Source organism: Eupeodes corollae, chromosome 2, assembly GCF_945859685.1.
Source record: "Eupeodes corollae chromosome 2, idEupCoro1.1, whole genome shotgun sequence".
NCBI lineage: Eukaryota > Metazoa > Arthropoda > Insecta > Diptera > Syrphidae > Eupeodes > Eupeodes corollae.
Window position 1 is genome coordinate 26,331,576 of NC_079148.1, and position 13,088 is coordinate 26,344,663.

General features: G+C 35.8%; 1 protein-coding gene across 6 annotated transcripts in view; it reads right to left on the reverse strand.

The window, feature by feature from the left end:
• The window catches only part of LOC129945348 (probable serine/threonine-protein kinase DDB_G0267686), a 367,717-nt gene that overhangs the window by 300,239 nt on the left and 54,390 nt on the right, over positions 1-13,088 (reverse strand). For all 6 annotated transcript variants that reach the window (XM_056055031.1, XM_056055027.1, XM_056055030.1 and 3 more), the window contains exon 3: positions 5,138-6,289. In XM_056055031.1, coding sequence (XP_055911006.1) covers positions 5,138-6,289 — 1,152 coding nt within the window. The remainder of the gene's footprint in view (positions 1-5,137; positions 6,290-13,088) is intronic.

A 13,088-nucleotide genomic window follows, 5' to 3' on the forward strand; every position in this document is an offset into this window, starting at 1 on the left:
TGTGAGGAGGGCAGGCACCAGATGGAACAACATAACCACGTGTCAAGTCACAAAAAACATCTGACCAACACTGGATTTAAAAAGTTCAAGGTGCTTGCTATCTCTAAGCAGATCGCATATAAGCTCGATAATAGGTCAAAAGATTGGTGATTGGAGGATTTAAATTCCCAGTCTTAGGATGAATTCAATAAATGTTATCTTGAAAATAAAGTCATAAAAATTGCATTGGCGAGAGATCGCATTCGCAAAAGATTGCATTCGCGAGAGATCGCATTCGCAAAAGATTGCATTCGCAGAAGATTGCATTCGCAAAAGATTGTATTCTTTTTTTTTCAAAGACTGCATTATACAAAAAAACTTTGGTTTAAAATTAAAAAAAAGAAGGAAACTAAATGCAATATGGACTTATATACCAATTACTCATTTTCCTGCACCAATTAACAGATCCAAACCCTCCAACATCACCGAGTTTTCCATTAATTTAAAAGAAAAGTATGAATATATTTTAATCGATTTAATCGAGATACATTTTGGAACACGGATAAATTCATCTCTCAACCCGATTACATCAACCCCTGTAGGTACTTAAAGAGAGTAATAAATGCCTCTTGAACATCTGTCATCCAAACTCGTATACAATTCCACTTACACATCATAATCATATACACAACACACACACACTCACTTACAAAACACTTATCACTTCATCCATCTTTTCACAACCAAAAAAAAGAAAAAAAAAGGGTTTCCTCTTTTCTTTTTATTTTCTTTCCTTGATATGACAGTGTGCTGCTTCTCCAACATCGTCAACCTTATTGTCATTGTTCTTCATTTTTTTTTATTATTTTTCTGCCATCTTTCATTCCCCAAAGAGTCGGTAATAGCAAAGTAAAAAAAAGGTTAAAGTAACTGCCAAAGGATTTGTAAGTTTACTCCATTTAAACAATTTTAAGGTGTGAATCTTACAAATCTTCTTACAACAGCAATATTCGCAGTGAGTTTAGCATTACCATGTGTTTTGTTTTCGGTTGGTGTGAAAGAAAGAGAAGCAAGAAGTACAGGAAAATTGTTGTCTTCCTTTTTTGTTACTTATTTTTTCAATCATTTTTACGACATTTAGACGTCATAATGTGACACAGAATGTGACATTGAGTAAACATAAGTACTCGTAGTTCTTGCTCATTCTTTTGAACTTTTTTGCGTCATGCCCCCAAATAATGTACCGCCACCCCACTAACAACTACCCCTGTGAATTTTAGGAGGTGTGGGGTTGAAGTTCATCTATTTTTGTAACTTTCTATACTTATGGGCTGTTTATGGTACCGCAGCACAAACACACCGACGATTAAGCCTTTGACAGCAACCTTTACACATGCCCTACCGCCCGCCGCCCTTCGACAACGACGTTACACCAATTCCCAAGCTGTACATTTTTAAACACCGAGCCATAATGAAAAATACGAGGAATTTTACGAGTACTTTATTGCATGAGCAGCAATGGATGGTGTAGTTGTCGTTGGGTATAACGGTGAATAAGTACACAAGACTTGGAATTGGTATATACCCCAAACCCCCAAACAACCATCCATAGAATCAAAAGTGTTAGCAGCCACAGCCACAGCTAGAGCCAGCAGAACTTGGCAGTATGCTGCCTCTCTGAATTCTTCTGCGAAATGACAGGAGTCGTGCGAAATCAACACTGAGTGTATTAGAGCGCCCATTAGCAGAAATATCCTGCAATTACTCGAGAATGAGTTTGAATTTTTATTTTTTTTTGTTTGCACCTCAACATCGACATACCGCACAACGACTTTGTCGACGACGATGACGACGATGACGACAAACGCACAGCGGGACACCCCTATCAGCAGTGTTGGCAGAAATTCAAAACACAAAATATGTAAAATTAGTTGATTGTACTTTTGATTTTCCATTTTGGGAAAAAAAAACAAATTTCTTTTCAGATAAAGAATGAAATGTTTGAAGGAGTGAACTTTTGAAACTTTGCCTTCTCTTATAGAGTTTAGATTATGTTAATAAGGAAATTTTATGTAAATAAATGAAAGGGTTTGAACAATTTTTGTGTGCACGATGAGTGGTTCTTGAGAAACAATTGTTTACAATTCAAAATGACAGTTGAAGCAGAAAACCACTTGACATCCGTCACCCTTTTCTTCAAACTTTGAAATTAATCATCGTTCGAAATACATAATAAAATATTTTACTTGAATACAAATTTTAGGAATTGGTTTGTGGAACGCATGTGGCTCTTTTGAAAAGGGGACAAAATCATATTAGGAGGAATCATATTAGGAGGTTATCTATACAGCCAACTGTCAAAATGTTTGTTTAAATCCACAACAGGATGCGTTCGAAAATCTGCAAAGTGGAAAATGAATTTTATGCATTGGTTTGTGGAACGCATGTGCCTCCTTTGAAAAGGGGAAACAATCATTTTGAACGTTATCTATACTGCCACCTGTCAAAATATTTGTTTCAATCCACAACAGGATGCGTTCGAAAATCTGCAAAGTGGAAAATAAATGTTATGAATTGGTTTGTGGAACGCATGTGCCTTCTTTAAAAAAAGGAAAAAAATCATATTTGGACGTTATCTATGCTTCCAATTGTCAAAATTTTTGTTTAAATCCACAACAGGATGCGTTCGAAAATCTGCAAAGTGGAAAATGAGTTTTATGAATTGGTTTGTGAAACGCATGAGCCTCCTTTGAAAAGGGGAAAAAATCATATTTCGACGTTATCTATACAGCCAACTGTCAAAATGTTTAAATCCACAACAGGATGCGTTCGAAAATTTGTAAAGTGGAAATTGAATTGTATGAATTAGTTGGTGGAACGCATGTGCCTCCTTTGAAAAGGGGACATGAAATCATATTTGGACGTTATCTGTACTTTCAACTGTCAAAATGTTTGTTTAAATCCACAACAGGATGCGTTCAAAAATCTGCAAAGTCGAAAATGAATTTTATGAATTGGTTTGTGGAACGCATGTGCCTCCTTTGAAAAGGGGGAAAATCATATTTGGACGTTATCTACACTTCCAACTGTCAAAATGTTTGTTTAATTCCACAACAGGATGCGTTAGAAAATCTGCAAAGTGGAAAATGAATTTTATGAACTAGTTGGTGGAACGCATGTGCCTCCTTTGAAAAGGGGACATAAAATCATATTTGGACGTTATCTATACTTCCAATTATCAAAATGTTTGTTCAAATCCACAACAGGTTGCGTTCAAAAATCTGCAAAATGGAAAATGAATTTTATGAATTGGTTTGTGGAGCGCATGTGGCTCTTTGAAAAGGGGACAAAATCATATTAGGACGTTATCTATACAGCCAACTGCCAAAATGTTTGTTTCAATCCACAACAGGATGCGTTCGAAAATCTGCAAAGTGGAAAATGAATGTTATGAATTGGTTTGTGAAACGCATGAGCCTCCTTTGAAAAGGGGAAAAAATCATATTTCGACGTTATCTATACAGCCAACTGTCAAATGTCAAACGTGAATGTACATATATTTAATAGAAAAGAATAGAATGCGTTCCACAAACAGGTTGTGGACTGACATCGCAATCACCAACCAACAATAAATTAACTTTTTTGACGAAAGTATAGAATGACGTCTGGTTTCATATGTCAGATAAATATCTGAAAAAAAAACAATGAGTACTCTATTTCTAAAGGTGCTATTGAAAGGTTTTTGACACCGAGACGTAAGCGACATTTAGTACATTTAGTCTTTTAAGTTCACAAAAGCTGTTTTTTTTCGAAATTTTGACATTGGAAATGAGGTGACTTAGATTATTGGGACAATTGAGCTACTGAAACGTCAGTACGTAATGTTTTACTACAATATGCGCAATTGAGTACATTTATTTGTTGAGTTCTTAACTCAAATTGGTTTGAAGCGCCACCTAGTGAAGTTTCTCGTTTGAATTATTTCACACATAATGTCAAAAAAAAACAAAGTTCTGAAGTTTTAAAACACCTCAAAATGTCAGTTGACAGGTGTTAATTTTTTTTGTACCCAACAGAGCCCCACTGTTCTGGGTAAGTTTTTTTTGTGTGGATCTTTTGATCGGTTCTTCTGTATTAAGTCCTCTATTCGGTAGGTTCAACTAGTACCACCACAAAAGTACTTAACTATAACCTACCACCCTTTTACCTCACTTATACATTTGTGCGTCGTCGTTCGTCAAGTTGTAAGTGGTGGGATTTGTTGTTGTGTGTGCCTGTATTCTCTTGTATAGGGTCTTTTTAACGGCTGCTTTATTTGATAAGTACATATAATACGAGCACGAGGTTCAAGTGGATGATGGTAAAGAACGCATAGAACTCATCATAAATATAGTGCACCAGCATAAAGTGCTGATGGAGTAGGTAAGTTTCTAGAGCTTTGGGTGTCGTTTTTTTTTTATGTCAACTGTTAGTACTAAAATATTATACAGAAGTAATTTCAAATATGCTGGCTGATGCGGCATCATCAGAATCTCTCCAAATGTATAATGATACTTAATTGCCTGGGAAATAACATATTATGATCAACTCTAAAAATTTTGTGATTTTGACGTTAAGGCGCCAGAAGTAATATTTGAAATTTGACAAGTGATTTTCTTTTTGATGTCTTTTTTATGAAACTAAAGTCTTTAACATTAATTGTGCCAGAGAACGATTATTGATTAAGTTGTATAAAGCTAAGTTCTTGAGGTAAAGTTAAATGTCATAAATTGCGATTTCCCAACAAAATCATGAGTATTGTCAGAAATGTCATAATAATGTAGATTATCTGTCACTTTTTTGACCTAGAACAAGAATAACTCGTAGATTTGTTCTCACTTTCAATAAAATACTAAATCAGTTTAATCTGTCACCCATTCTTTAAATTTATATTATGTTAACTGTCAAAAATGTTACATGTCAATTCTCTTACTGTATTAAAACAACCTTAAGCTTGTTTACATTATTTCTTGGTCCACGACTCTACGGTTATGTCAAATCTGTCTTAATTTTAAAAAATTTAATCAATAAAAGATAAAGAAATGATCTCACAATCAAATTATGCCCACGTTACACTTAAAATACATAAATAAATTAGAAAAAGAAAATGTATACTCACATGTGTTGCATGACTGGTTATCATTTCGATATTTGTGTTTGCAGCACTTTCAGCATGACTTATTTGACTTATTGTATTAATGTTGTTGTTATTGGTGTTGCTGTTGTTGATGCAGCTTGCCACTGTGACAGCTACTGTTCCACTAGCTGTCACTGTGACATTATTTGTGCAATTCACTGATGTTTCTTCAGCTATTGCCACAATATTATTGCTTAAACTATCCACTGACATTGCAGTTACGTTTGTGTTCACACTACTATTACTAATACTACTACTATTACTATTGTTAACAACAACATCACTGTTGCCATTGCTAATAACATTAGCAGCGACAATACCATTATTGATATTGCTATTGTTGTTATTGTTGCTGTTGTTGTTTGTGTTGGTGTTGTTGACGATGTTATCATTACCATTACCACCGGCAGTAATGTCACTGATGTTATCCAACAAGTCTGATGGCGTTGAAGTATCCATTGGTGTGCTGGGAGTTATTGATGTTGAAATTGTTGTTGGTGTTGCTGTTGTCATTGTTTCTTCAATAGCAACACCACTGCTGCCATTTCCAATACTGCTACTACTATTACTATTGCCATTGTTGTTTTTGATGTTGGTGGTGGTGTTGGTACTATTAGTACTGTTGGTATTGTTGATGTTGTTACTATTACTACTACTATTGTTGTTGCTGATGTTACTGCTGCTGTTGTTGTTGTTATTATTATTTATATTTAAAGTATTGTTTATACTGTTTAAATTATTTAAATTTACATTATTACTTGCACTATTGTTGTTCTCGCTACTATTACTATTGTTATTGTTATTATTATTATTATTACTATTGTTATTATTATTTAGATTTAGGTTTAGATTTTGATTTTGATTTACTTTATTATTATGTACTAAATTACTATTTTGATAGTTGTTGTTCCAATGTTGTTGTTCACGACTATTTGCCACTACCAAGTCTTTTTCAATACCAGGTAAATTTAATGCAACTGCTCCAACTAAATTTGTAATACCTCGTACAGGATGTGGTTGACCTGTATCAATAATTTTCGGTAGTTTAACATCTTCTAAACAATATGTGCTTGTGAGTTCTTCGAGTGCTGATAAACGTTTTTCTTTTCGTTTTTGGCCCAATTTAATAGCAAACTAGAAAGAAAGAAAAATAAATACTGATTAGTTCAAATTGTTGAAATTATTGTAGTTTATCAAAAATTGTAGTACATCAAATTTTTAATAGTTGGTACGAGAAGTAATTCTAAGTTTTTTTAATATCTCCTAACTTAAAAAAAATATAAGACTGCTTTAAAATTGTCATTTTTTATTGATATCGATTTAGGTAGTTCATTTATTGTTGTTACTTCAGGTTTTCAGGAATGTCCCTTATAATCTTAGAAATGTTTCGCTATAGTATTTTTTTTAAACTGCGATATATTGACGTCTTATATCGATATTGACACATTTTGGAAGAGAGTTATTACAATTTTTCAGTTCATATAGAAAATTGTTTGCTGTTTTTTTATATATTATATAATAATAGCACTTAACATTCTTAATGTGCGGCTGAAAAAGAAACCTCTATGCTCGACAGTAGATCCAAAAGCGAGTTCAAGGGTTAATAGCTGAAACACAAACACGCTCTAGTTTCGGCTTCGTCTGCGTTACGTCGGGCCTGCTTCGAGGTTGCTTTGATTGACACTTCCAATATGACATTTTTAAAATGGCACTTCTGTCATAAGCAGCTGTTATTTCTTCTCAAAATAAAAAAAAATATGAGACAAAATTAAATTTATCGCGGAAGTAGCTTAAATAGCCTATAGTAACGATTATATTTTGTTTGTTGACTTTTTTACAGCTGTTGAGCTGTCAGAAAAAGTAAATGTTCAGCAAATTTGAACTAGAGCTTCAGTTTGGAGTCAAATTACGTAACATTACGTTCTTTTACTTACGCTTGTCAAATGAAACGTGAGGTCGAAGCTTCATTGTGATAGCATGCATTAAACTCGTAAACGTCAGGCGATGTCGAATCTGAAACGTGTTTGTGTTTCAGCCATAACTGTTGGCCATTCCTGGACGTTCGAGTTTTACGGAAACTGTCTACGAGTATTTAAACAAACGAAAGACCAGACACATTGCAGTGCTGTTCAAGCGTACAATCTTCTATCATCTATCACCTCTTGTTTGGATAAAACATAAGGGCACTTGTGCAAATAAAACGCAAGTTTTTGACGAATGAAGTCTTCTTAAATTACAGTCAGATCAAAAGTGATAAGTTGTAGAAATTCTAAATACTTAGCAGCATTTTTGGCAATGCCGATATATCATCACAATCCACAATTGATGATTTTTGAAAGAAAGAACGTGGCAAGGCGTTCCACATTCGCGTAGTACGGCTAAAAAAAGAATCTCTGTACTTCATAGTACGGCCGAAGTTGCGCTCAAGGGTAAACTGATGGACATTCCTAGAAGTGCGGGTATACGGTTAAATTGTTAAAGGGGAGGAATGCAACTGGCTATTTCACTAGAGCATAGTCCGTTAAAATAACGGTAAAAAAGGGTGAGGCAAGAAACCTTGCGTCGATGTTCGAGTGATAAAAACGAAGTGATGATGTTAATATCACCAATCATTTTTAAAGCTCTTTTTTGAATACTGTCCAAGAGGCTTAAATAAGTTACTGGAGCACCACCTTAGAAATGAGAGTTATATTAAAGTTTCGGACGTATATAGGTTTTGTAGATTGTAGCCAGATCAGACGGAGAGACAAATTTCTTGCAACGTCTCAAAAAACCTAGACATCTTGCGGCATTTTTGGCAACATTGCTCCACAAAAGGTGGTTGCTGATGCACATTCAAGATGTCAAGATTTTCCGTTTCGTTGATGCAAGTGCCACTCATAGATAGGGTTTATCTCGCTTTAACGATGGAAGACAGCTTGTAAAGCATTAAATTCCACACGATTTTCTATTCTCCATTGTACAATGCTGTGTAGGTCGGAATTTAATGAGCTTATCATATTTTGCCGTTGAAGTTCCACATCCGAAGAAGAAAAGTGTGAATCTGAAAACGAATATGAAAAGCTAAGAGTACTATCGTCAGCGAAACAATATATTGGATTAGATGTTGCAGACAGAAGATCATTAATAAAAATGGGAAAGAGTGTTGGAGATAAAACAGAGCCCTGGGGCACTCCAGCATTTATTTAGTGGTTTTCAGACTTGAATCCATCAAATACAACTTGTATTGAACGATTCGAAAGGTAATTACTAATCCAATGAAGAAAAGATTGGTCGATACCGAAAGCACGCATTTTCGATAAGAAAGCCAAATGCCTTGGAAATATCAAGTGCAATAATCTTACTTTCTCAAAACGATGTAAAGATTTGCTCCACTGTTCGGTGAGATGAACCATGAGATCACCAGTGGACTTATTGCTACGAAAGCCATACTGTCGGTCATTAAGAAGCTTCCGTTCCTCAAGATATTTCTTAAGCTGATAATTAATCAGCGTTTCCATGACCCTAGAAAGAAGGGAAGTTAGTGCTATCGGTCGGTTATTTGTGGGAGAAGAAGATTCGCCTTTTTTGGGATTGGCTAAACAAATGCAGTTTTCCAACTACTCGGAATGAGCCCAGAAGAATAGGATAGATGGAAAAGCTTACGCAGTGGTTTTGCTAGCGTGGAAGAACACCTCTTCAGAATAATAGCGGGGGTACCATCTGGGACGGCGGATTTATGAATGTTGAGATCTTGAAGAACTCTCTCCACAGTTCAAGTACGAAAAGAGATTTGGAACTGGGGGAATCATGACACTATCTGGTAAGGTGGAATTTTTAGCGAACTGCCTTGCAAATAAGTTGGCTTTATCAATAGGGCTTATTAAAGGAGTTTCATTGACAACAAGTGTAGGAACCGAGGAAGAGGAAGAATTCCTCATGTTTTTTTTACAAAAGACCAAAAATTCTTACTGCCTTTGGGACATTGCAGTATTTTTCGCCGTAATTTTTGGTCATGTAAAAATTTGGTCCTTCGCATACAGGCGTTGCAGGCCTTCCTGGCTTGCTTAAACGGAAGCTCAAATCTTTCCCCTTATACCGAACCATGATTTAACCTTGGGTTTAATACTTTTAACACTCTTCGGGATAAACGTTTCCATTCCTAGATGAATTATACTAGAAATCATATTTGTACTGGAGTCTGAAGAAACTATTGAGACCGTCCCAGTTGGCGGTTCTCTTTGGTATTCTTTCTTTAACTGGATTTGACACGAGAAATTAGCAGATATGACACTGTGGTCAATACACTGATTGTGTACTTATCAGGATCAGAAGTAAGAAACAAGTCAAGTGTATTTTCTGCTCGGCCCTTAACGTCTGATATACGAGTAGGCTCATTGATAAGCTGAGTAAGATGTTTAAACTCAGCAAAGTTTACAAGTTTGATAAATCAAAAAGTGTTGGAATGACTTTTTCACAAAATTACAACCTAAAATAACTACTTCTTGGTATTATCAGTTTATTTGTAAGTTCGTAAAAAAAATATTCCGAAATTTTGAGATATTCCTTCTAAATTTGTCAAAGAACCGAAGTTTTCATATTAATTGCGAACAGTTGATAAGACATGTTGACTTAAAGAAATTGTAATAGAGCTAGATTTCTAGGAATAAGCGATCTCTGATTGTTGACAGCTGTAATCCCACTTCTGAATTCTTATCAAAATTAATTGTTTTTTTTTTTTTACAAAACCTCTTAAGATCATCTCTTTTTGCCTCCGAGGGTCTATAAAGAGCCCAATACAAATCTGCATCTTAAACAGTATCACAAATCAAGAAAAGAAAACAAAAAACAAGCAAAACAAAGTGTAAAACAAATAAACAAATGTGTCAAGTACACCATCTCAGCTCAGCACCATATCTAAATACCCTCTCGATTTATTTGTCGTTGTCGAATTTAATTTCATTTCCATTCCACATCCACACTTCTCGTCCCACCGTATGTTACCACTCTCTGATGATGTTGTGATTTTGTTGTTGTTGGTAGTGTAGTATCTTCTTTATCTCTGTTATACTCTTTTGAGATACAAGATACATTATTATTATTATTATTACCGTTATTATATGGTCGGATTTCGCTTTAGAGCATAATATCTCTTTGCTGATGTCTTTATATCTTCAGGTGTAGATACATATGAAGGAGTATAGGTAGATACGATAAGAATGTACAATACGTTCCGTTCATCATACATTGATGTATTTAGACGTATCTTATACTCATAGTCTCAACTTAAACAATTACGGTGCGGTATTATGTTTGACAGGTAATCCAACAGCGATTAATTTTATCTTGTTGAACCCGAAAGAAGGGGAATCAGTTCCTCCGATTCAGTATGGTTTGGTTTAGTTTAGTTTGACTCTTGTTTTTTTTTGGGGAGGGGGGCATGCAGGGTGAAGGGGACGAGAAGTAGAAGGCGAAGTATAAAAACATCAACAACAGAAGGGAAAGGAATGGGTTAATATTATATGACTGCGCATAGTTCAAGAGTGTGTAAGCTCCAACTGTGTGGCGAGAAGCCAGGTACACATTATGTTGTCGCCATCGTTATAAGATGATGTCGATCCAAGGAAGGTGGAAGGTATATAAAGAGACGACGGACTACGACGACGACGATGATGATGACGACGAAGGAGAAGGAAATTGTGGGGGAGAGATGCTGAAAGAGGTGGCGGATGCTATGGTATCGCAAGAGAAATACCAAGAAGGCGAAGTAGAGTATACTCGGAGTTTGTATATTATTTGGATGGTGTTACATTTTGGTATCAAGTGGTTTACACTATGCTGGCACTTATGATGAAGTTCGGGGGGACAACAACAACTATAACTATAACTACAACTACGAGTAGCTAAAACAACAACAACATCGACGAAGTCGACTACGACAACGTCGACAACGGGAAGAATGATGAAGGGTAATCTTTTTGCTCGAAATATTATGTTGAATTCTCAGAGATGTTATAGTTGTTAGTGTGTAAATATAATGTAGTCACCTACCATGTAAACATACGCTAAGATACATTCATAGATACTTATTCCTATCGTATCGTATCGTATTGTATCGTATCTACCTTTAGAAACTTGAGATGTTTTCTGTTTGTGTTTTTTTTTTCTGAGGAATTTTTTATCCACATTCATGTCATGTGAATTTTCGATTTATCCATACTCCGTCGTAAATTTGTGGTTTGCTGTCTGCATTTTGTCTGAGGAATTTGTTTGACAAGCAGTTGCACAGTGTGCGCAATAAGAGAGTAATAAATTCTTCCAATTAGCGTGAAAATGAATTTATTACTGTTTATATTTATTTATTTTTTTGGTTTGTCAATAATTAATGTCAGTTGAAATAAAATTGTGTGATTAGTTGGTGGTTAGGTAGCCTAACTATGCCGAAACACATGTGGTAGATAAGAATAAGCATAGTGAATGACGTTTAAGATGCCAGGTGTTTGGATAGTTTGACGTCAGAAATTGATCAATAACTGTGATAGGTCGGGTGTAATTTATTAGTGGAGAATTGGAGAGTTTCCCCTTTGAATTCGTTTTCGGATCACAAGTGGATTCTTTTTCAAATTAATTTCGAGCCGAAAACCCTCCACCTTATAGAAATCCCAAAAGAACTGACTGGACGTAATTCAGTCAAATTGCTAATTCCAAACTAAGGAACTTACCAAATCTCACTGAATCGATAGGAGACCTTGAATCAAAGGTGAATACCTTTGAAACTTCTATAAGTAAAACTTTTAGAGTCTCTTGCCCAGTTAAATATAGCCGTAAAACCATTCCTTCTTGGTGGAATGAAGAACTGTCCAGTGTTAGGAAAATGACGAGGACAAAGACTCTCGAGGATAAAGACTCTCTTAAAATTTACAAGCAAGCCCTGTCATCAGCCAAAAGACAAGGCTGGAAAAAATACTGTCAATCAATCGAAGACATAAAGGACTCCGCAAGGCTCAGCAAAGTTTTATCGAAGGAACATTGTAATCCTTCATTTCTAAAAAAGCATGATGGAACCTGGACAGCCTAAACAGCCGAATCTCTTGAGCTACTGATGAAGACGAACTTTCCGGGTTGCGAGAGTGATAACCCCGAACCGCTTCAAACCACAGAGCTAAACGTAGCTCATGTGGAGCAAGTCAATTCCGTTATAACCAGAGAAAATATTTTGTGGGCCATCAATACTTTTTCTCCATATAAATCCCCAGGCATACTGCCAGTTATGCTTCAAAAGTTGCATGATGTGGCAGCTCCAAGATTAGAGACCTAATCTTTTTTTCCCAATGCGACAAAATGGCTTTAACATAATCGATATAAAGCTTCTCTATAAATCACAGATCAAACGAGTTTTTGGTATCAAAACAGCGCGCTACAGCGCTAATTGGATCTCAGGCTAGGTTGCCTTGAGGTTGAGGGGCTGACAGTTGATGTTTTTACCGTCACACTTAGATCAATACAGATCCATTGTGATACCCGGGAGTATTGCTACTCAAGCTAATAAGAAAAACCTATGTCTTCAGTTAGTCAAGCCATTTAGAGGCTTTGACGAAGTTCAGAATGTTCGTACCTGACGTACTAGAGAGGTTTTCTAGGTCCCCGAAGAAATAGTTGCCAAGCAGTTTTTTCCTTTGATGGGAGAGTGCGGGACAGTGACACAGAAAGTGCAGAGTGTCTTCATGCACCTCCTCGTCACCGTTCCTCTGCATAGATCATTTGAGCTTATTCTCATCTTTTTCATATGATAACTTAACAGGTTAAGACCGGTGATTATGCTCACAAGAGATCGAAGTGATCCTTTTGTTAAAACAGGGCCAGATCTTTCTTGTAGTGCCGCAGATGTAGGTTCCACCTTTCATCGGCCTTGATAGTTATTCTTTTTGAGGTTTCCTGTTTTAAATAACAGGTA